This window comes from Paroedura picta, chromosome 16, assembly GCF_049243985.1.
Source record: "Paroedura picta isolate Pp20150507F chromosome 16, Ppicta_v3.0, whole genome shotgun sequence".
Classification (NCBI taxonomy): domain Eukaryota; kingdom Metazoa; phylum Chordata; class Lepidosauria; order Squamata; family Gekkonidae; genus Paroedura; species Paroedura picta.
In genome coordinates, this window is record NC_135384.1 from 11,731,472 (window position 1) to 11,754,398 (window position 22,927).

Here is a 22,927-nt window from a genome sequence, read left to right on the forward strand (position 1 = left end):
AGTTCCAGCTGCTCCGTTTTTTTTTTTTTTTTCAGTAAAGAAGATCATCCATCTCCCTTAAACAAGGATTGGCTTTCTTGGGCTCTGGCCTCCCACTCATCTGGCTTGGGTTTACTGCCCTTGGGAGGTAAGCCACAGCAGCCTTGTCACCATGGGAACCTGCTTTGTGAGGTGGCCTGCTCTCAAGAGGTCACAGAGCAGACTGCCTTGTGGGGGTACCTGGTGCTTTTCAAGAGAGGGCATCATGGGGCATGCACACACACATGTACAGTGTTTCCCCCCCCCCTAATTGGCTTCTCCCCCCTCCCCCTGTAATGAAGACAGATGGACACAGGATGTCACTGTATCACAAGGCCAGCGTGAAGGATTATGGGGCACAGCAGAGGACTATGGGAAAGGGGAACAGGAGCCCAAACCCTTGCTATTGGGCTTGGCATCCTGGCAGGTGCCACCGCCTGGCCTGCCTGCTCCCGGGCGGAGCGGCCTGCCGGGTACGCTTTCCCTTTCATCTGTCCGGAAGAGATAGATGACAATCCCTCCCTTGCGCTCCCCCCCCTCTCCTGCTCGGACGACAGCTCTATGGGGCGTGTGGCACAGGAGAAGAGGCGGAGCGTCACGCTTAGCCTGGTAATGCCTGGCAGGCTCCCCAGCTGCACTCCATACGGTCACACCAGACAGCGGCAGGAGCAAGAGGAAGCGACAGGGCACCCCAGAGGTCCTTCAGCAGTGCAGCAGGAAGTGGGTAAGTACCAGGTGCCGTCTGTGATGCCAGTGGGAGCGGTGGAGGACCTAGCCCCGGTCACCTTCCTTACCTGAGCTACAGAGGGTGGAGTCCCGACAGGGCTGGCTGTAGACAAACAATTAGGTTCTTGCCTGTAAGTTTTGCCCGGCGAAGTCCCGGCAGGTCACCAAGGTATATCAGATATGGGGGTGGGGGAGTCGAACGGCTTCACTCCTTCAGGAGAAGATTATACCTATACAAAACATTTGGCGTGTCGCGTTTGTTCTCAGCGGCGTCTCTGGTTTTTGTCTGGGGACTTGATATATGAGGATTACAGCACAGCGGTCAAAGTGAGCAGGGGCAGGCAGGTGTGGCGAACCGATCAAAGATGATGGAATTCCAGCATGATATTTTTTCCTACTCAGGTTAATCACCCAAGCTGCCATATTTCTTTCTCTCGGTTTCCTCGGTGATGTTTACAAGGGCAGGGCGCATGGCGTGACACGATGCCATTCAGCCGCGCAGTTCGCTGCCCCGGATCGCGTTAGGGGCAGGGTGGAGCACGGAGCATGGGTGATGCCGTGTTGCAAATTGTGTCACACCACATGTCCTCTGGAAAAGGGGGGAAAGAAACACGGAGTGTCAGCAACTCCATCGAGTTGCACCCTAAAATTGCTGGCAAACGATCACGGGTATTTGGGAAAAAACAATATAATGCAGAAGGTTTTCCCGTTCATAATCGCTGCTCACGCTGAGCATTAATCTGGAGTCTTTTTGGTGCCAGATACTCAGAGCAGTATATAACCATAGGGGGTATCAAAATGAACTAACAAATAGATATTTTTACATCCCCCCTCCCTGCTACCTCCTTTTTCACAGCTCAAATTCAATGCAGATTTCACTTTTAAAAAATTCCCCCTTGAATATTTGTTCAGCAACAAATTCAGGTGGGTTTTGTTTGGAACTTAGAATGATAGAATCAGAATCATGGACAACTCTTCTCAGGAGGAGACTTTTGTGATGTCACAATTGACAAGCAGACCGTGCAGTGCACAGCTGGCTCCTTTGCTGGAAACAATGTAATGGATTGCACTCAGGTTCACTCTGTAAGACCGTTTATGCACTGGGAACTTCACTGCCCCAGCTCTTGTGCAGAAGCACAAATTGGGGGCAGATGAGGCACACCAGGCCAAATGCTCCCCCATGTGGGTGCAGGAAGCGGTGGGGCAACCTGCCAGGACTAAAACTCCAGCCTGCTGCCCGGCATGAAACCTCCAGTGCATAAACGGTATAAGGGAGGCTATAGGCTTGACCAACTCAGGGTGAGTCTGGTTCTGCAGCGGCTCAACCGCTTCTATTATGTAAGTCTGTACGCTTCCATATATGAACATACGATCCCGCCTAAGCAATTGGTCCATCTAGATCACTGTTATTTACGCCGCATCTGTCTATCACAAGATGCTCATGGAGGCATAAATAGTTCTCCCCTAAGCTGATTTTATCCCCTAGGAGAAAGTGCTTGGCCTGAGGTTACCCAGTGAGTCTTATGGGATTTCAACCCAAGTCTCCCCGGATCTCCCAACACGTTGCCTGCTGTACCATGCTGGCTCTTACAGACCGGCGGAAGCTCTCCAGGGACTCCAAAGTGCCACAAGTTCATTGTTAGTCCTGTTACCTGAAAGGAGATAGAACAAGGACTGGGTTTAGGATCTTCTGCCTGCAATGCATGCGTTCTGCAACTGAGTTAAAGCTCCATCATTTTAGACAACAATCTTGCAATGGCCTATGGCCTAGTGCAATAAAGTCTGATTATTCTAATTCTAATTCTTTTGGACAACAGGGCCTGTTTAGAGCTACTCTTAGGAAAGTACCATATCCCCCCTTGAGTGCTTCTCCATGAGCGGAAAGTAATGGCTTGTGACAGCACAAGGAAAAAAAAACGCAGGCAAATAGGGACAAATTATTTATTTCTCAAATGACAAAGGATGTTGCAAATGGTCTCCCCATTCATCACAGGAAAGAGAAACAAAAAGCTATGCAAGTTACTGAAGCTCGGATATGTGAAAACCGTCCTCTTTGGAAAAAGCTTTCAGTAGGTATTTTCAAGCCTTTGCAAGGCCACCAAGAGCCTTGAGGACTAAAACCTTGCTTTAGAAAAGATGGCTGAGTTTTTTTCAGGATGCTAAGCCTTTTGCTCAATATATCATTCTGCACACATTGGATAATGCACCTTCAATGCATTTTAGAAGTAGATTTTCCTGTTTTACACGGCGGCAAAAGCACACCAAAATCAGTTGGGAAATGTGTGGGGAATGAGCATAGATGAGCATCTCATCCAAATGTATTGTTCAAAATCACTTGCGACTTGACCAACGCATCAGGTTCTTTATATATGAGCGATCAAGCAACAAGGCATTGACACACAAGCTGCAGTGTATCCAGGGGCTGGCTGTGGATGTGATAGGCAAGGGAGCCTTAAGGTGGGATTGAATCAGACTGCTTGAAATGGGGCCGTAGATATGCCCAGGGCTCTTCCCACTAGGGGCAGAGCCTGCATACCTCTGCACTTCATTTTACGCTCAGCCTAGGCAGGTCTGTACTAAAATATGGGTGTTAAGGCATAGAATATATCAACCCTGAAGAAGGTGATGGCTAACTGTATATTGTTGAGTTCCATGATGGGAACGGTGGAACAGAAATTAAATCAACAAACTGTTCTAGCAGTTGCTGAAGCCCAAGGAGGAAGCAAAATATAGTTCTGTCCAAAAGGCCACTTCACCCACTCCACCTATCAATTGTATTCCTGCCTTAGGTTTTGAGATGTTTGGGAGAAAGTCATGATAAATTTCGAGCATTTCAAGGAGTCGCCTTCCTGACATGAGCTGATGGGCTAGAAATACCAACTGGCTGACCTGTTTGCCACAAAAAGCTCCTAATTGCCTACATGGTGGCTATGTGATAGAGTGACCTTATGCTTGCTGTTAGCGGGCAAGATCCTTCTCCCACCCTCCATTATTTACTCTCAGTGAGCTCAGCAGCAGGAGAAAGAAAGGCAGGGGAAGCTGTGATGCAAAGTGCAATAATTTCACCTTTGGGCAGGGAATGGAAAAGTGATGTCACCCCATTGAGCAGCACTCTAGGATTTTCCCTGATCTCTATGGTTTTTACCAAGAAAATGCCCAGAGCCCCACAGCCTAGAATGGTGATGTTGCCACTGGGAGTGACGTCATCATGCATGTGAGGCTCCCTTTCCTCTAACTCCACCCCCTGCAAGCTCCCATGGGGTGCCAGTGCAGGGCTGGCAACATTGTATGTGAATTAATATTCTGTTTTAAAAGGGAAGTGCCTGGGAGAATTTCCTCGACAGACCCTCCCACCAGGGAGTGCTTAGAAGGAAGGGAAGCTGTGTCTTGTTTGCTACGGCCTTGTATAACCCAGGGCTTGCTCTCTGTCCAGGAGACGCTCTTCTTGCTGCGGAGGGGCATTCTTGCCACCGAAAGAGCTGTCCCTAGTGAGGATTACGTCTCTTCCCCCTCCTTGCCTTTTGCTCCCAGTCACTGTGCAACCTTGCCTGCCCTTTGCTCTCCCGGTGTCAAGTGGCCAGTGACCTCTGCAGGTGTCTGTTCTTCTGCAGCGACCTTAGAAGGCCCGGCCGATAAAAGGATGGCCAATATTCTGAAAGCTTTTTAATATAGAGGGCAGTTTTAAAGATGTGGTCACTTTTTAAAAAGCACCTTCTCCCTTCTTGAACAGCAAAAAATAGATCGACTTCAAGTGAGAATCAGTCAGTGTGTGAAGCGGAAGACCTCAAAACTCCCCACTAAAAAAATAAACTTAAAATGCAGTGGGGAGGGAGCCTGAAACTGTGATCGAAGCACTGGTGTGGGGAGAAAGGGGGCTTGGTCACTTTCTATGTTTTTTCAGCCATGCGGTTTTACACTCTTAGGTAAGATTTCCAACTCTTGTTTGGGAAATTCCTGGAGACTCGGGGGAAGGGCATTAATCTCTCCTAGATCTTATAACCTACTACTGTGTCCAATCTTGAAATAAGCCATTTGTTCCAGGGGAACTGACCTCCATAGTCTGGAGATCGGTCGTCATTCTGGGAGATCTCCAAGAACACCTTGAGGCTAGAAGAAGAAGAGTTGTTTTTTAAATTCCACATTTCACCACCCGAAAGAGTCGCAAACTGGTTTATAGACACCTTTCCCTTCCTCTTCCTGGAACACACGCCCAGTGAGGTTGGTGAGGCTGAGAGAGCTCTGACAGAACTGCTTTGTGAAAGCAGCCCTGTGAGAATTTTGACTAGCCCAAGGTCACCCAGCCGGCTGCATGTGGAGGAGTGGAGAACCAACCCCGGCTCTCCAGATTAGAGGCTGCTGTTCTTAGCCACTCCACCATGCTGGCTTTCTTGATGACTCTGTGGAGGAAAAGATAAGGACCCCCCTTTTGCGTGGGGCAAAGAAAGGAGAACCTCACCCTTCCCCCGCCCACACACACATTCTATTGCTCTAATAAAATGTTCAGCTCCTTATGGATACATTCATCCTTAATATAATTTCAATGAAGGCGTTGTGTAAGATAACCAGAGTTGAAGGGAGGTACAGCAGGATGTGCCGCCACTGTGGTGGTGGCAGCAGCTCCCCTCCCTCCCTCCCTCTGACTGGGCTCACCATCGCTTCCCAGGCGTGGGCCCAGCGGTTTCCCACCTGCATGGTTGGCAAAGGTTAGGTGGGGGCTGAGGGTGGGCCTCTGCCTGGTGTGCCTGAGCAGGCCAGCCACAGGACCAGCCAGACAAAGCACCACTGCCAGCTATCCTGCTGGCCGGGGGGCAGGGAGGGAGGGAGGTGGCCATGGCTGGCCCATGGCTGAAGCGGGACTTTCAAGAACCCGTACGGGACACGGGGCAATATCTTCAGATGCATGAGTGTCCCGCAGAAGTCAGGACAGATGGGCACCTTAGCGGTGTGGAGTATCCTGGATCATGTGTTGTCTGATCATGTGTTGTCTCATTACCAAAGGGCCTCCAAGGAAAGAGACAATCCTGCATTTGATTCCCAGGTGCTCGGCTTTAGCCTGCAGGCGAGGGCACCCTGCATCTGCCTTCCTGTCACCAGAAAACCCAAGCCTTTTTCTCTAGCAAATCTTTCCTCGGGAGTGGGCACAGAGGCTCGGAAAAAGGGTGAGTCAGCCTCTGCAAGGAAAATGATACTTTAGCAATGTGTAAGTCCTCTTATTCCTTAATGGGAACATATTAGTTCCGGAGAACACAGGATATCTGTTGTGGTGGACACAACCCTTACAGAGGTTTGCTTGTTACCCACTAAGGGTGGAAAACCTCCTACATTTAGCTCTCCGTGCCTACCACAGCTCTGGCAGCTGGTGGGAGATAAGTAAAGTTTTGGTTGTTTCTTTTTAATGACAACCAGTATGACAGGATTCCATTTGGAAGGGACATCACACTGCTCTAGAATCATAGAATCATAGAGCTGGAAGAGAGGCCTCCGGGGTCATCTGGTCCAACCCCTGCAGAATGCAGGACATTCATAACTTCCTGCCCACCTACAGTGACCCCAATTCCATGCCCCCTGCCAAGGAATCTCTGGCCACTCTGACCTGGAGGAAATTCTTCTCCAGACCCCAAAGTGGTGATTGGCTCTAGGAATAGGTGGAACCTGTATGGCAAAATCATAATGTTTCTCGTGATTCCTAGAGTGGTAAGACAGCATTTCTGGGCTTTCCCTGGAAGCGATAATGATTTTGAGCCAAGGGTGTCCCCCACATCCCCTCCTCCCCCTATCCTTCATTCAGAAAGTGATCTGCTGTAAATTCTGATAATTTGCATTCAAAGTGGGAGAACAGACTCCTCTGGTCGGTTTGCCTCACAGTACACAAGAAACCACACTGTGTTGGCCATAGGGCCGTTCCCGGCCCTAGGGAAGCACACCTAGCCTCGACCAGGGCCAGGGCCTTTTCGGTCTTGGCCCCCACCTGGTGGAATGAGCTCCCGGGAGAGCCGCGGGCCCTGCGGGACCTTTCAACGTTCCGCAGGGCCTGCAAGACGGAGCTCTTCCGCCAGGTCTATGGTTGAGGCTGGGGCTGCTGTGGTACATCGACTGCTCTCCCCCAGGCTTCTTCTTGAACACCGTTGACCTCCTTCTCTCCCCCCCCTTTTTAAGAAGGGGGGTAGGAAGGGGATTTTATTATTGTGCCACCATGCTGTTATGTTTTTAAGTCTTTTAATGGGAGTTTTAATGGGGTTTTAAGACACTGTAACCCATCACGAGCCATTTGGAAGTGGCGGGAAATAAATCGAAATAATAATAATAATAATAATAATAATAATATAATATAATATAATATAATATAATATAATATAATATAATATAATATAATATAATAATAATAATAATAATAATAATAATAATAATAATAATAATAATAATAATAATAATAGGCTGGTATAACCCTGCCTGATGATTCTACATTGGGCTCTTGTACATTTTTGAATCAGGAATTAAAGAAAGTCCCAAAAATGGTGGCAGGAGGAGAAGGCCTTTAGAACAAGCGATTTGGGCATACCTTTACAGGTCTAAACAGGTGTACCCAAAGCCCTACTCAAACCTGCTTAGCGGGTCTTAATCCCAGGAAAGTATTTTTCGGTGTCAGCAAGATTTACCATTCAGGCAGCATCTGTATTCCGTCCAATGAAAGGAAGCAGAGGGAACTCGACAGCGAAGCGCAGAAGGCTCCTTTTGCTTAGCCAGTGGAAAAATAAGTCTCCTCTGCCCCGTGGCAGATGCAAACACGTGAGGCCTGAGCAGCACAGGCAACAGAGGTTTACGCAGTTGCCCGGGCAATCATCTTCCCTTCCTCCTCATCCCCTTTGCCCTGCTTTGCGTGCGAGGATTGTCCTCAGATTGGGTTCCTCGCAGACGCATACGATCGATCATCGCAAGTGGCACGCAACGGCTGCCCAGTATAGGAAGGGCAAACATTTCTGGCTTTGCTTGTAACAGGAGAATATTCTTGAGAAGCTCTGGGAGGGTCTCCCTGGTGCCCTTTGAGGAAGGGCTGCAGCATCAGTGAAAGAAGGGAGATCTTTCCTTTCAGGCTGAAGTTTGGCAAGCCGCAGGATTACTGCGCTGATAAAACTCTTGAGTGTCGTTTCAACCCCTTGAATTCTAAAAATCTGGTCATTATTTCTTTAAAAAAAGAACTTCAGTTATTCTATGTAGTTATAAATTCCAAGTCCCTATCCATTTTGCGTGTTAATGTAATAAGGAGGCTATATGCTTTCCTTTTCCACGTCTGGCTTGCCATCTCCAGCCCTGAGGGTTAGCATATCTTAATATATTTCTTGCTGCTTTTTAGATTTAAGCCATGCCTACACTAGGATCGAGTCCCAGGCATTCCCTTGCAAAGATAAATGCTAGAGGAAGCCTCCTACACAGCTGGAGGTATGTAGCACATGCCCCGGTCTCCTACTATAGCTATACAACTTGGACTTCTGCTGGTGCTCAGTAAATAGGGTTGACAGCTCTGGGTTGGGAAATACCTGGAGATTTTGGGGGTGGAGTTGGGATTGGTTGGGATTTGGGGTGGGGAGGAACCTCAGTGAAGAATGCTATGGAGTCTACCCCCCCAAAGCAGTCATTTTGTCCAGGGGAACTGATCTCTGTCACCTGGAGAAGAGCTAGAATTACAGAGGATCCCCAGGTCCCACCCGAAGACTGGTACCCCTATCACTAGGACAAGATGGGGGAAATGTGCTGAAAACCTGGAAGTGACATCAGTTTGCCCTGGAAAACCTGGAAGTGACATCAGTTTGCCCTAGAAGTCCCATTGGGCCAAGAGTACAATAGTTCTCCCCTCCCTCTGATTCCCACTGGGGCCAGGCACCAGCTGGCCAACTTACAATGAACTTGCCTGTAGGCCCCAAGCTGATGACTGCATCGTTCTGTTTTTACAAGGGGAAACAGTGAAATTCCATCCCCTCTCTGGGGGAAATCTGGAAAAGAAACGAGAAGAAGGAAATGTGGGAATGTGGATGTGAGAATATTTTTGACAAAAGGGTGCCCTTGAGCATGTACAAAATGCCTCAAGCTAACCAATAAATAACTGAAATGACCCTCTGAGCTTAAGGGTGAAGAATTTCAGGAATGAAGTCTCCTCAGGCTGACACTTAAAAAAAAATGCATGGATAATTATCTCCCTTTTCGCGCATCTATTACTCAAAGGGTCTTTCTCTGGAAGCCGCTGGACATGTGAAAAGAAAAAGCAAGGCTGGTGGTGGTGGGGGGGGGACCTCGCTGGTTCATGTCCTCTCTCTCCTGCCTGCCTCCAGAAGCTTGGAAACGGATCTCTAGCAGCATTAGAAGCGTGTCCATCCCATTCAGGCCCAAATCCCCATGAATTTTCCTAGCGTGTAAGAGAGGACGCTTGGCAAGGAATCAGAGCGCAGGCACTCAAGAGGCAGCTAAGTGCAGGGGCTGCAGGCGACCGTGTCCATCTTCCAGCAATGTCACATAAACATGGTGAAGGGCCAGTCTGCTGGACTACGGCATAAAGCCGGGTGTCTCCCAAGTGACCGTGATCAAAACAGTTTCCCACCATGTCTTTGTGGGCCCAACTAGCTTCTGTAAGCAGCACAACCAAGTATTGTCTGTGGAATTAGTTAGGCATGCTTTAGGAGGGGGGCATGAGTTGTTCTGATTGTACTGCACGTGTGCGCTGGGAAGAACAGGGCCAGAGTTAGGGTACAGAGGGCTGTGGCAGAGATGACAGATGCCTTTGGCTTGGCTCCTGTGATCCAGTTCCTCGTGAGCGAGAGGACTTCTGCCACAGAGTGCTTTTCCTCTTCGGTTCGTGCACGGGCTCCTGGGAAACTATTGACCTCAAGCCAATGGAAGTGTTGGTACAAGAGGACACATGCTCTGTAGCTGAGGCTGTCTAGCAAGCATGAAACTCATTCATAGGATCCAAGCCAACCTCTCTAGGGCAGGGGTTGTCAAACTGCGGCCCTCCAGATGTCCATGGACCACAATTCCCATGAGCCCCTGCCAGCATTTGCTGGCAGGGGCTCATGGGAATTGTAGTCCATGGACATCTGGAGGGCCGCAGTTTGCCCACCCCTGCCCTAGAGCATCCAATCTTTGCCTCCTGCCCAGTCTAGGGGGTTCAGCCCGGTTGTGTACTGATGGGAACAGCTGAAGGGCCATGACATCTGCATTCCATATGCTACTGGCATGCAAGATTTATAGGGTGAAAGTTATCTGTTCTCTCCAAGGATGGTTGAAGGTTATCTCTGAGCATGTGGAAAGTGCTTTCCATCGCTCACAGCCGCGGTACTGATTTAGTGAAGAGGCAGGCAAAGCCAACCAGAGGAAAACTTAAGGCTTAAGCTTTGAGTGCCAGCCGCTGGTTGTGGAGTAGTACATGGAGACCAGACTATATTCAAATGCTTCATAGTGGAAAGTGACAACTGCCCCTTCTGGATGCCTCTTGCGCGTTCACACATTCCCAAGTGCTCCATGCGCATGACAGCATGCAGGGGACACATGAATGAGAGAGCAGAACGACCGTCTCCCTTTTCCCCTCCTTGGCTTTGTAGTCTCCCGTTCCGGAAACTGGCCAGGAAAATGAGATGGCAGCGTGGCTATTGAAGCTCTGACTGTAGGCAGTTCTAGGATTACTTCCTGCAAGCGCAGCCAGGGTCAATGAACAATTGTGCTGAGCTACCCAACTGACATCATGCAACTCCATCCACACTGACCATTTCACTGTAAAAGCTGGGATGGAACTGATCGTGTGGTGGCTGGTCTCAGTGCATTGTGCATTGTGTCCATGGAACCACACCACTGCATGACTGTGTGGACCGCTCAGTCCATGTCCATCCAGCCTACATGCTCGTCACAGTTGCTGCAGTCTTGCGACTTCATCTTCATTCAGACTCAGAAAAACTTTACTGGCATACAGATCTTCATTCAAGGTCATGTCCTCTTGAAAAGACGCCAGGAAAATTGCTTACAACATGGAGACCGACCCATTGGCAAACCACCGAGATGAGCAAAATTCAGGTTTGGGGAACTGCAGAGTGACGTCCGGTTTGTACCAAGTCTGTCCAGACTGGTTAGCTTGTGTGTGAAAAGCAGAGCGGTATTTATGTATACGCTGTTACCGTTTAGGTTGGGAAATTCCTGGAGATGGGTGTGTGTGGAACCTGGAAAGAGTGTGGTTTGGGGAGGGAAGAGGCCTCAGCGCAATATAATGCCATACAGCCCAACTCTCAAAGGAACCACTTTCTCCAGGGGATCTCTGTTGCCCGGAAACTGTTTGTACTTCTAAGACATCTTCAACCCCAACCGGGAGACTGGTAACTCTATAGATTAGGACATCAGCCTGTAAGGCGCCTCGAAAAGCAAAAAAAAAAAAAAAATCAAATAAATACCTAAATAGAAAGAGATCGTACTGAACTGCCTTTGTTTAGACCCTCGTAAACTTGACATGGTTTAGGGCTTTAGCGTGTCTTAATCTGGCCTTGGCAGAGAGGGTGCTGGGAATGCGGTGCTGCTCTGATTCAAGGTCATTGAGAGGTTTCCTGGGTATTTGGACACCCTGGGGAGCTGCGGGAAGGCGAAGGAAGGCTCAGGCAAGGTTTCAGCCCAGGGGCCTCTGCAGCTATAGGATGGCTCTATTTATTGCTTCGGCCCAAGGGAGACCACATAGTGAGGAGGTTCCGTCATCGACATGTGTTTAGGGGAGGGGGGGGACACACAAGGCACGCCTTCCCCCTCTCTCTACAAATGTGACCCAATTGTGGTGGGAAGTGGGATCGATCTAACCCGCTCCCAGATTTCTCTCTGGCTGCAGATTGATAGGTGCCCCTGCCCTGGGGGAGGCATCTTTTGTTTCCGTATCTGCAAAAGTTCACGTGCAAGGTTTAGGGCAGGAGTAGCAGGGTCGAGGAGAAGCCAGAGCCACCCTGCAGCACACTGTGCCAGAGAGGAGGACCCAGGAAAGGTTGTGAGAATGTGAGTGAGCATGCACGGCTGAGGTCCTGTCTGGCATCGTGACGTGGCTGCGTGGGGGCAATTTGTGGATACGTGTTGAAGGGCCCCTCTCTGAATTCTGTGTGTCTTGCAACCTTACTATCTTTCCCCCCCCCCTGCCTGTCTGCATGCCAAACAGCGAGCAGAATCAAAGCGGGGCTCTGTTCAAACGTGAATCTCATTCTGCACATTGTGCATGCGTCTTTGGCATTGTGCAAAGGGTGCATGAAAAAGCAGAATACTCTCGGGCTCTTTTACACGCCTGGCTTATTGTTGTCTCTCTGCGCAGTCTGCCCTTGCCATTTTCTTGCTTGTGCGGCTTAATGGAACCTTGAGTTCACTCCCCTTATTGAAAATGCTGGAAGGGAGATCAGTAGCCCCCCAGAGGCCACCACAATTTTTACAGGTAGGAGCATCAGAGCTTTGACCCTAAAAAAGCTTGATGGTGTCTAAGGTGCTGCTGGACGTCAATATACCTGTAGATTTTCTTTAGAAAATCCAGCTGCAAAAGCACCTTGGAAGTGCATTACTCAACGTGTGTGGAATGAGAGAGGGCTGCCAACCTCCAGGTGGCACCTGGAAATCACTTGGTATTACAATTGATCTCCAGGTGACCAAGATCAGACCCTTAGAGAAAATGTCTGCTTTGGACAGTGGATTTTAAAAGCCACATAACTGCCAGAAGCTTTTTGAAACTGTGACTTAGCAACCGGCTAGTAGTCCCTGGCCCCAGGGAAGTATATCTGGCCACAACCACGGCCAGGATGTTTCTGGGCCTGGCCCCTACTTGGTGGAATGACCCCCCAGAGGAGATCCAGCCCTTGTCAAAACTGGCACATTTCCACCGGGACTGCAAGACGGAGCTCTTCCACCAAGGTTTTAGCTGGGGCCGGTGAATTAACGTCAAATTGGCCCTCCAGTAGAAACCACTCATGGAGAATATCAATATGATTCTACCCGCACACACACACACACACACCTTTCCAAACAACCAAGGGGGAAAGTTGCCTGCCATTTGTAAATTATTACATTATGTTATGCTGGCCACTAGCTAGCCACTAGCAGGACTTTTGATGACCTAGACGAAATGCAGGACTATTTCCTCAAAGGCGGGAGTGTCCCGCAAAAGTCAGGAAAGATGGTCAGCTTAGTTTAAGGAACATGTTTTCTAAACTGCTAAGACGATGGAGGAACTGTCTAGACAGCAAATCAAAGCAACATGAATTCTCCAGCTCTCCAATGTGTTGTCAAAAATATGGACATAACGTGGAACTGAACTAAGCCATGGAATGCCATAGAATCTCACTAGTGTCTCATGGGCAAAATATGTGTTTGCTTCATTATAATATCTTACGAAAGGCAAATTAGTCCTTCTGTTTCTCAGTTATTGTTACATTCTGGTGTGATTAACATTTTCTGCTCATTGCTGAAGGTTGACCTTATCAACCAGTGATAATATTTGACCACATTAGACACTGAAGGTATAGAGTTGAAGCCAGCAGAACATTTGTGCTTCAACTTGAGTTCTTGGGGTGGTTAAAACACTAGAAAGAGCCTAATGCAGCCACTTACACTATTGCATCTTTACTTGTGTCTTTGTTTATGCAAGGTATTTCTGGGTACCATGATATGTAGGGAACAAAGTGCCAGGTTTTGCACAAGACATTCCACAGGTGGAACTATGGCAAGACCATTTCTGTTTCTGCATGTGTATCACTAGAACCAAACCAAGGACTTCCTTTGTCACCTGGGCTTTTTACTTGTTTTTAGTGGTTTTACATAATTTTGGGGGAATCTCATTAGTTGTTCTTGATATTGCATGCTGTTTGAGATGGATTTTCTCTTTTGTGTTATACCTGCACTGGGTAGGGTTCCCAGTCCTGCTCTGGCATATGCCAGGAGGTTCGGGAGGGGGTAATGCCCAGGAAAGATGAGATTTGGGGGGGATGTGTCATCACTTTCAGCAGATGCTGTTGGAGTTTACTATTCATGGAAAACAACATAATATACTAGGGGAATAAAATACTGGGGAAGATAGCTAGATTGCCACTATTTTTCATTCCCTTACCCATTTTTTTCTTCCACTCCTCTAATTAGCAATGGTGAGGGAATCGAAGGGGTGTGTGGGTTTGACAATGCCAAGGGTGCCAATGTCCTTGTGCTGGCTTTACTTTAATTGTTGGCTAAAGCTGGATTTATGTACAAGCTATGCAAACTGCAGTTAAGGGGTTCAGATTATGAGCAACCTCTAAATTAGAGACTATTAGATTATGAGCAAGAGTATTAGATTATGAGCAACCTTTACATTAGAGATTATTTATTCTAAAATTTTAATTTTATTAGGTTTTAGATTGCATTTTAAGATTTTATGTAATTTAAATATGTGGCCATCCACCCTGAGTCTGCCGAGGCAGGGGGGAATAAAAGTCTAATAATTAATAATAATAAAAATAAATACCAAAGATCTCACTCACCATTTCTTAGTAACACCGTAAGGCCTTTTACATTGGGCCTCAAAATATTTGAATCCACCTCTTTAGGGATAATGATTTTTAAAGAGGCTTTTTTGCAATAAATAAATAAATAAATAAATAAATAAATAAATAAGTATGTATGTATGTATGTATGTTTTGTTCTTGGATCATTTTCTCTGCTGAGAGCTCAATCTTTTAAGGGAAAAAGTAAATTAATAAGTCTTAATCAAAAGACCGTGAGGTCATCGTATTACAATCTAAGGTCCTTGCGTCATGAGATCTGCAATGTGAGTCTGGGGTCCCCCTGACCTTCACATCTGATGAGATTTGCCTTGCAAATGATTCGGCCTCCCTTATCCCAATATCCAGTGCTATCTTAGATAATAAAAAAGGCTGAGGGATCCAGCTGTTTGTTCTTCCACCAGTTCTACATGTCTGCCCTCCCACCCATGTTACATGCTTCGTGCAGCAAGAACAAAAGGAAGCTTCATTCCTTGTTCACCCTAGTATGGGGAGGTACCTTGGTCTGACCACAGGGCTGTGAATCCACAAGACTGGCTCTCTTTTCAGTTCTGGGATAACGGAAAGTATACTTTTGTATTTCTTCCAGTGTCTGGCCATGGATCTGACCTTGGGCATGGAAGCTCAGGCGCTTCTAGAAGACATGTTGGAGATCACTTCCCAGAATCTGGTACACATGGAAGTGACTGAGCACTACCAGGTCATCAAGGAACTAGGCAAGGGGAAATATGGACAGGTGGTACTCGTGACACACAGGAAGAGGGGTAAGGATCGGCCTTGTTGCATGCTCTGGTAATGCCGCTCTCTCATAGACCTTTCGCATTGCTTAGACATGCATGGCAGGGGAAATGCCTGAAAAGGGAGTTCAATTCCTTGTTTGGTGATTGTTTTTGGAGAAGAAGGATTGGACTAACCAATCCGGTGGGATCGGCGGGGCAAATTTTATTGCTTGCTGACTGTGGCAAACACATCGGGTACAATGGAGACCATTTTGAGGGGTGTAAAGGCAGCGTAGGAAGTGATGTGAAAATCCTCTGCCCAAGATCCTGCATAGCTGCTGCCAGTTTAAGCAGATAATCCGGACTTTGGTGGACCAGTGGTGATCTAGCAGAATGCAGCGTCATGTATTCACTATTGTAGGGAAAATACTAATTTGCAGAGGTTTTTAAAACTACTTATAAAGTTGTCTTAGGCTGCATGTGCGCCATGTTTCCAGTGTTTGTCTGTTGCGCAAGTACATATATTGGCATGAGGTGGTGTTCATGTCTCTGTGTCCCGCATGTTTACCTTCCTCAGGGACCCCCATGGCTCTCAAGCTTCTGCCTAAGGCCAGCACCAAGCTGCAGAACTTCTTGTACGAATACTGCGTGGCCCTCTCCCTCTCCGCCCACCCTGCCATCATAGGCATGTTCGGCATTGCCATCGAGTCCAGCCAGCACTATGGCTTCCTGTACGAGGCAGCCCTGCACCGAGATCTCATCTCCATCATCAAGCCTAAGGTAAGACACATGGAAGCTTGCTAGACCAACACTAAGACTGCAATCCCAAAGACGCTTTCCTGGGAGTAAGTCCCCTTGAATAACAGGGGACTTGCTTCTGACTGCTCCCAGAGGGTCTATCCATAAGAGGTTAGATAGTGTGTGATTGTTGCACTACAGAAATAATGTACAACCAGATTGTCTTGTCTGTAATAGGACACAGCTGTGAATCATTATGATAGTGTTAAAGACGCAGGGAAAAAAATTCTAACGCTTTTGACCTCTTTATTATATGAGCTCAGGAGACAATACAAGCAGAATCTTGCAGGGTTCCCCAGGCTCCACTTCTAAAATTTCTAGGTATCTCCCAACCCAGAACTGGCCACCCCAGCAGTCGGTCAGATGGGCTTCCCTAGTTCCCAGTGCTGCTTTTCTACTGTGGCGATGTGGGGGCGGGGGGGGGGCAGATGTCTGCATGATGATTGTGAACTGCCCAGAACCTGCTCGAAAAAGGAGGAAGAGCAGAATACAAATCTAATAAATATAATAAAAGTCTTCAGACATTGTGATCCCAGACAATTCAGCACGATCAAGTTCGCAGTCTAGAACAGGGGTGGTCAAACTGTGAGGGGTTCATGGGAATTGTAGTCCATGGATATCTGGAGGGCTACAGTTTGACTACCCCTGGTCTAGAAGCTAGTTCCTAGATCAGTTGCAGTAAACATGATGCCTCTCTTCTCTGACTAGGCTGGCATTCCGGAGCCGGCAGCCAAACTCTGTGCCAAACAGCTGGTAAGCGCGCTGGAATTCATCCATAGCCGGGGTCTTGTGTACCGAGACGTCAAGCCGGAAAACATCCTACTTTTTGACCGCCATTGCCACTGCATTAAACTGACAGATTTTGGCCTGACGCGACCACAAGGCACTCTGCTGCGTCTCGTGGCTGGGGTAATCCCCTACACTGCACCCGAGCTCAGCCGGGGCACCGGTGACACCCCAGGTCTGCCCATTGATGCCAGCCTGGATGCTTGGGCTTTGGGGGTGCTGATCTTCTGCTTGCTCACCGGTTACTTCCCTTGGGAGAAGACAGTTCCTGAAGATTCCTTCTTTGAGGACTTTGTGATATGGCAAGAATCTGGTCTGGAGGAAGACCTGCCTTTTCACTGGCGCCCGCTCTCAAGAGATGCCATCTCGATGCTGCAGAAACTCCTAGCCTTGGAACCAGCCAAACGGGGCCCGCTCCGCTGTGTACTCAGCTACCTTGACCGGCCGTGGCGAGCAGAGCTGGGGACCAAAGGTCACTAGCAACAATGTCATTGTGCCAAAATGAATTTCATAGGGATGAGCAAAAAGTTCAGTAATTTTTTCCTACTATGTATTTGCTTGTGAACAATCCAAATTTATATTTCAGTTTTGATGGACATGGAGCACAGGTTAACAACTTAAGAATTCAGATCAGCCATATTTTGATCCTGTCCCTATAATTTTGCAAAGGACAGAAATTATCACCATCTGTCCTTTATTCAAAGCTGGCTTTAAAAAAATCAAGTCATAGCATCTTTTTTTAAGTCTAAAAATTTGAAGCATCCCAGCCTTCTGATCTGAAAAGATATATTCAGATATTAAAAATATGGCTATTTTTGAAACTTTACAGAGTGTCATTTCTGTTCCACAAGGCAGGCCTTCAGTCTGCAAGGCCTGCTCCAGTTGTCCTTTTTGATACCAGTTATAAAGCACACATAGCAAGATCGCAGTGGTGGCATGCATGTCTGGACATATGCCCAGGTGATCATCTCATGGCCAACAAGGTTCCACAAAGTGATTCCCAGTTTTTCATAACCCCCTTTTGTTGGTTTGTTTTGGCCTTGACTTGTATGGCCCAGCCTAGCTTGGTCTTGTCAGATCTCAACAGCTAAGCTGGATTGGATCTGGTTCATACTTGGACCGGAGACCACAGAGGAAGTCCAGGGTTCCTACACAGAGACAAGCAATGGCAAGTTATCTCTGTTTGTCTCTTGCCTTGAAACCCCTGTGAGAGGTTGTCATAAATCAGCCGTGACATGATGGGTGGTTCCACCACCATTTTCTTTTCCCAAAAAGGAAACCCCTTCCAACTTCTGGAAGTTTCACTGAAATTACCTGGACTTAAAAAAAAATGGATATGGCAAAGTTATGAATGCCGTCACGCATTTAGCGTCATCGTAAATCAAGAAATGTAATAAATAAAATTAATTAATAATGAATTGGTAATTTATTACACTTGTGGACCAGTAGACTATCCGCCTATCTTTTCATTGCTGTGCATTTTTAAAATTATCTATATGACTTCCTATCATTTGGTTACCTGTAAATGTTCCTTTTTCAGCCGGGGGGGGGGGGGGAGTAGAAGGAAAGGTTCCTCTTGTTCCCTCCGGTTTTAGGATGACACAGCTAATAACTTGAATTGTGTTACATGAAATCTTAGTGTGAGAACAAAAATAAGAAAGCAAAAGTAGAAAAAGCAGCTTTTAAAGACCTGTCTTGAGAATCGGGACTTTCTCCTGTCCCAAGATCTTTTCCAGTAAATACTGTAACATTTGCAGCTTGCACCAAGTCGAGCGTTCTGCCTCGATTAATGCTCTGCATATTTTACACGGCAGTTAGTACCTCATAAAAGAAGTACTAACTTTGCCATGATGCCTCCTGGTGTTCCTGGGCGACCTTTTGACGAATGCCTTGCAGGTCCTTCTGAAGATTCTTCTGTGTGTTATCTTCTGTTTCTACAAAGTCTCCCCCTACCCCAATTCAGCTCTTTTCAAGCAGACTACATATACACGTTGATTGTTAGAGCTCATTTCCCCCTACCAGTGAGAACCAGTTAGGTGTAGTGGTTAGGAATGCAGACTTCTAATCTGGCGAGTCAGAATTGATTCCACACTCCTCCACATGCAGCCAGCTGGGTGACCTTGGGCTCACGACAGCACTGATAGAGCTGTTCTGACCAAGCAGTAGTATCAGGTATTCTCCATCTTGGGTGGGAATGAGGAAGGATTATTTGAACATTGGGGCTTAGAGAATGAGCTAGGAGATCCCTAGTTTGAATCTTATCTCTGCCCCAAACTGGATAGCCCAGGCAGATCTCTGAAGGTCAGCAGAGCTGACTCTGGCTAGCATTTGGATGGGGGACTTCTAATATATATATATATATATATATATATATATATATATATATGAAATCATGATAATAGATAGATGGATAGATAGATATCATATATCATATCTCATATCTCATATATATATGATTAATTAACTCCCACCAATCGGGAAACTCTTCCAGGGCCATCAAGAAACTCCAGGGTTTCATGAAACCCTGGTTGGAGAAAGCCTGGTCTAATCTAACAAGGCCTGCAAATTACCTAACAAGGGCTGCAAAAAAATGCTTTGGGCTGATCCTGTGTTGAGCAGGGGGTTGGACTAGATGGCCTGTATGGCCCCTTCCAACTCTATGATTCTATGATTCTATCTCCTCCATTCCATAAACTGCAGACTGGGGATTTTCAACTTGCTCATCCACAGATTATAGTCTTTCCCCCCTTTTTTTGTTTTTCTTTTTCTGAGCACCCAGCCTGAAGAAGAGTTCTGATGGACTCAAAGGCATCCTCAATTCTTTGTGACATTTTAGTTGGTGCCAATAAAAATATTACCCAATTTTTGCTGTGTGGCCTTTCCCCCCTTCTAATGAAGCACAAGTCATTTTTTTCCTCTTATTCAGCTGGTCACCCTACCAAGGATGGGGAGCCTCACTTGCTGCTCTGGACCATTTGCCAAGAAGGACCACTGTTTCCCCTGCACTGAGTGAATGCCTTGAGCTTCATTACAGGGGGCCTTAAGAAGATGAGTGATGGTACCTTTGCAATCTCAAATCCAAATCAGTTCCAGTTGACCTTTCCTGCTGGCCTTTCTGTCGCTCTCCTGTTGCTCATTTACTTGCCGCCTTGCTGGTTGTCCAGACCAAGGTCATTATAACTAGAGAATTAGGCATGATCGATTTTGCAAAGAGGGAGAGGCATAGAGGGTGGGAAGGCTCTGGCCCTCTGGTGATAACTTGGCTTTGTAATCTACCTTGCGTCATGGTTGACAGGGGAGAAAATCAAGATTAAAGTAAGCTGCAGAGAGATCTGCAATACTGCTGCATAGCTCCTTGGTCGGAATGAGGCTACGGTGAGCTCCAGTTTTCTTCATTTCTTTAGACATCTATAATCTCAAAGTGGCCTACACTGTTCTTCCTTCCTCCATTTGTTCTTTATAGCAGCAACCTCGTTAGGTTGGACTGAAAACGTGTGGCAGGTTCAAGATCACCTACTGAACTCCAAGTCTGTGTGCGGATTTGAACCTATATTTCCCCAGTTGTAGTCTGACATACTACCTATGCTACCCCACTGGCAAATGTAACCCCTTTTCCCTCTTGGAGCCCTTGCATTCAAACGGAAACCAACTGAAGAAGAAGGTGTTATCAAGTCATCATGACCCCATTGACAAGGCACAGGGATGCCAATCCACAGGTAGAATCTATGGATCCCCTGGAATTTTAACATCTCCAGACTAAAGAGATCAGGTCCCTGGGGGGGAAATGGCTGCTTTGGAGGGTGGGCTCCATAGCATTATATTCCTCTGAGGTCCTTCCCTGCCCCAAATTTCACCTCACTCCTGGCTCTACCCCAAAGTCCCCAGGTATTGCCCAATTCAGAGCTGGCAACTCTAACAAGGCACTCCAGGCAAAAGACAAAAAGAAGTGGATGGCCTTTGCCTTTCTCTACATAGCCACCCAATTCTTGCACGGTGGTCTCTCTTTCTAGTACTGACCCAGGCTGAACTGGGTGAGCTCCCAAGCTCTGGGCTATTCAGGCTGCCAAATCCAAGTGGGTGATCATAGCACAGACAATTTTGTAAGCTACTTTGAATCAGGTAAGCTGGCTTGGGAATTTCTTCTCCCAAATTCAATTCAGGGCCATTTAGACATTCTCAGCAGAAGCATTCCTCAAGCCAGCTGGGTGTAGTGGTTAGGAGTGCGACTTCTAATCTGGCATGCCGGGTTCGATTCTGCACTTCCCCACATGCAACCAGCTGGGTGCCCTTGGCCTCGCCACGGCACTGAGAAAACTGCTCTCACAGGGTGTTTGTTGTGGGGAGAGGAAAAGGAGGACAACTGTAAGCTGCTTTGAAACTCCTTCGGGTAGAAAAATATGAGAACTAGCTCTTCTTCTTTCTAATGGGCAAGCAAAGGGTTAAGAACCTTGGCTTCCCCTGCAGACGGGACCATTATCACCGATACATCCATCAGCACTTGCTAATTTCCGTGTTCCTCGGGGACTGCTCAGCAGTGTCCGTTGGATTGCTTAAATCAACTCAACCAGCAGGCCAGCTGAAATCCATTCCCCAAAGAAGGAACGAGGGAGGGAAAAGCAGGGGCAGGGGCTGATGTCAGGGGTCTGGCAAGGGATCTTTCCACCCGCAGAGAGGAGATGTTTGTAAATATGCTGGCCTGTTCGCAGCTTTGCCACTCACAGGGTGGGAGTCCACTGGCCTTGTGCCTGGATCCGTGAAAGGGCAACACTTCGGCCGGATCCAGTAACATCCCCAAAGAGGCATCGAGTGGCTGTTAAGGGGGAGGGAAGGATTTGGAATTCATTCCTCTTGAGGACAGAATAAAGAGATAACAAGGGTGCAGCAAGAGGGAACGCCATCCTCCCGGAAAGCCAGGCGTTGGCTTATTTCTCCAGATGTGCCCCCGTTCCACCGCGCACACAGCCAAAAACGCGACAGACCAGCAAAGGACTCTGAGTCAACAGTCGTTGCAACTTCTCTTAAATTATAAATAAATGGAGCTATGTATCTAAATATCGGGATGTTCCCCAGTTCCTTATTGCTCGGTTCCTTATTTGCCATTTCCCTCTTCGTGGTGTAGTTCAAAAAGGCAGGTCTGAGTCCCAAGAACTGGGCCATGAAGCAGGCCCTGAAGTCTGAAAGCAAGAACGATGTCGTATGCAGCTGTGTGCCCCCATTGGGGAGAAAAGTGGGATATAAATAAATAAACATTAACTGAAAACATGTCGGGGGCTCACATTCTAGCTTTTATGCAGACTTGTGCCCCAAACCCATTTTTTAAAAAAGAAAGACCACAGTTCTGGATGCGCTCAGAGGCCCCTGCACCCTTAAGACCTTGTTCAACAGAGACTCCAAATCCAGGAGCAAGTCTGCATGTTCCATGGCATCAAAGCTCTTGCTTGATACGGACCAGGAGTCAAAGCGCCACAGCTCATTTGCATGTGCTCTTTGCACATACTTAGCATTATTTCCATGAATGCAATGGATCCCAGAGATGGTAGGCAACTCCTGTTTCCCTTTTTGAGGTTCCCTGCCAGCTGGGATGATTGAGACCCTTGCTGCTACTAGTCCCAAATGCTCAGGAAGTCATGGGATTTTGCCTTGATGTCTAAATTTCAGACTCCTCGGCCAGTGATCTGACTGGTAATTCAAATCAATATGCAAAATGCCACCTGTTGCCTCTCTGGTGTCCCTACTTTGCAATCTCAGTAGCCTCCACTGGCCTCCTACCAGTCCGTTCCCTTTACACACAGCTCCCTGGGAGTTCCTCCCTGACTTTGTTCTCTGATGGTTGTAGCCCCCTTTTTGTGTCAAATACCTTCCCTGCGGATCACTCCCTGTCAGGTATTGACACTCAAGCCTGGCCTATACGTTCAGTGAAGGTCTTTATTTATTTTATTTAATATTTGATTTATATACCGCTGCTCTCCAAGACCCGCGCCGGTTTTCAATAAGATGATAAAACAACAATACCCATAAAATCTCCCATACAAAAAGATGGCTCATCATTGGAGTTAACTCCCCTTTTAATCTCCCCCCCCCCGTCCTGTCCAGCTGGCAGTCCGAAGCTCTTCCATTAGGAGCGAGGGACCTGATCTCAATTCAAGGGGACCCCATGATGGTAATTCTGGGACCTCAACCCGGCTTCAACTATATGCCTGGCGGAAGAGCTCCATTTTACAGGCCCTGCGGAAAGCTGTTAATTCCGACAGGGCCCTTAGCTCTTCCAGGAGCTCATTCCACCAGGCCGGGGCCAGGTCTGAAAAAGCCCTGGCCCTGGTTGAGGCCAGGAGAATGTCCTGGGGGCCCGGGGCAACC

The 22,927-nt window shown here is 47.5% G+C and overlaps 1 protein-coding gene across 2 annotated transcripts; it reads left to right on the forward strand.

The window, feature by feature from the left end:
* The first annotated feature begins 325 nt into the window (after positions 1–325).
* LOC143825651 (serine/threonine-protein kinase SBK2-like) lies at positions 326–17,396 on the forward strand. 2 transcript variants are annotated; one of them, XM_077313841.1, is made up of 4 exons: positions 326–742; positions 14,857–15,031; positions 15,564–15,766; positions 16,493–17,396. In XM_077313841.1, exons 2-4 carry the CDS (start codon positions 14,866–14,868, stop codon positions 17,048–17,050), a joined length of 927 nt encoding a protein of 308 aa, XP_077169956.1. In that variant the 5' UTR covers positions 326–742; positions 14,857–14,865; the 3' UTR covers positions 17,051–17,396. The 2 variants fall into 2 exon arrangements, with proteins under 2 accessions (XP_077169956.1, XP_077169957.1); XM_077313842.1 differs by lacking the exon at positions 326–742 and adding an exon at positions 11,608–11,754.
* Positions 17,397–22,927: the final 5,531 nt, after the last annotated feature.

Excerpts from the sequence above, each read along its gene's own strand:
- LOC143825651 (XM_077313841.1), top strand. The coding sequence starts at position 14,866 with ATGGATCTGACCTTGGGCATGGAAGCTCAGGCGCTTCTAGAAGACATG. Across the intron at positions 15,032-15,563 it reads CGTGACACACAGGAAGAGGG|GGACCCCCATGGCTCTCAAG; the intron begins GTAAGGATCGGC and ends TACCTTCCTCAG. Across the intron at positions 15,767-16,492 it reads TCTCCATCATCAAGCCTAAG|GCTGGCATTCCGGAGCCGGC; the intron begins GTAAGACACATG and ends TTCTCTGACTAG.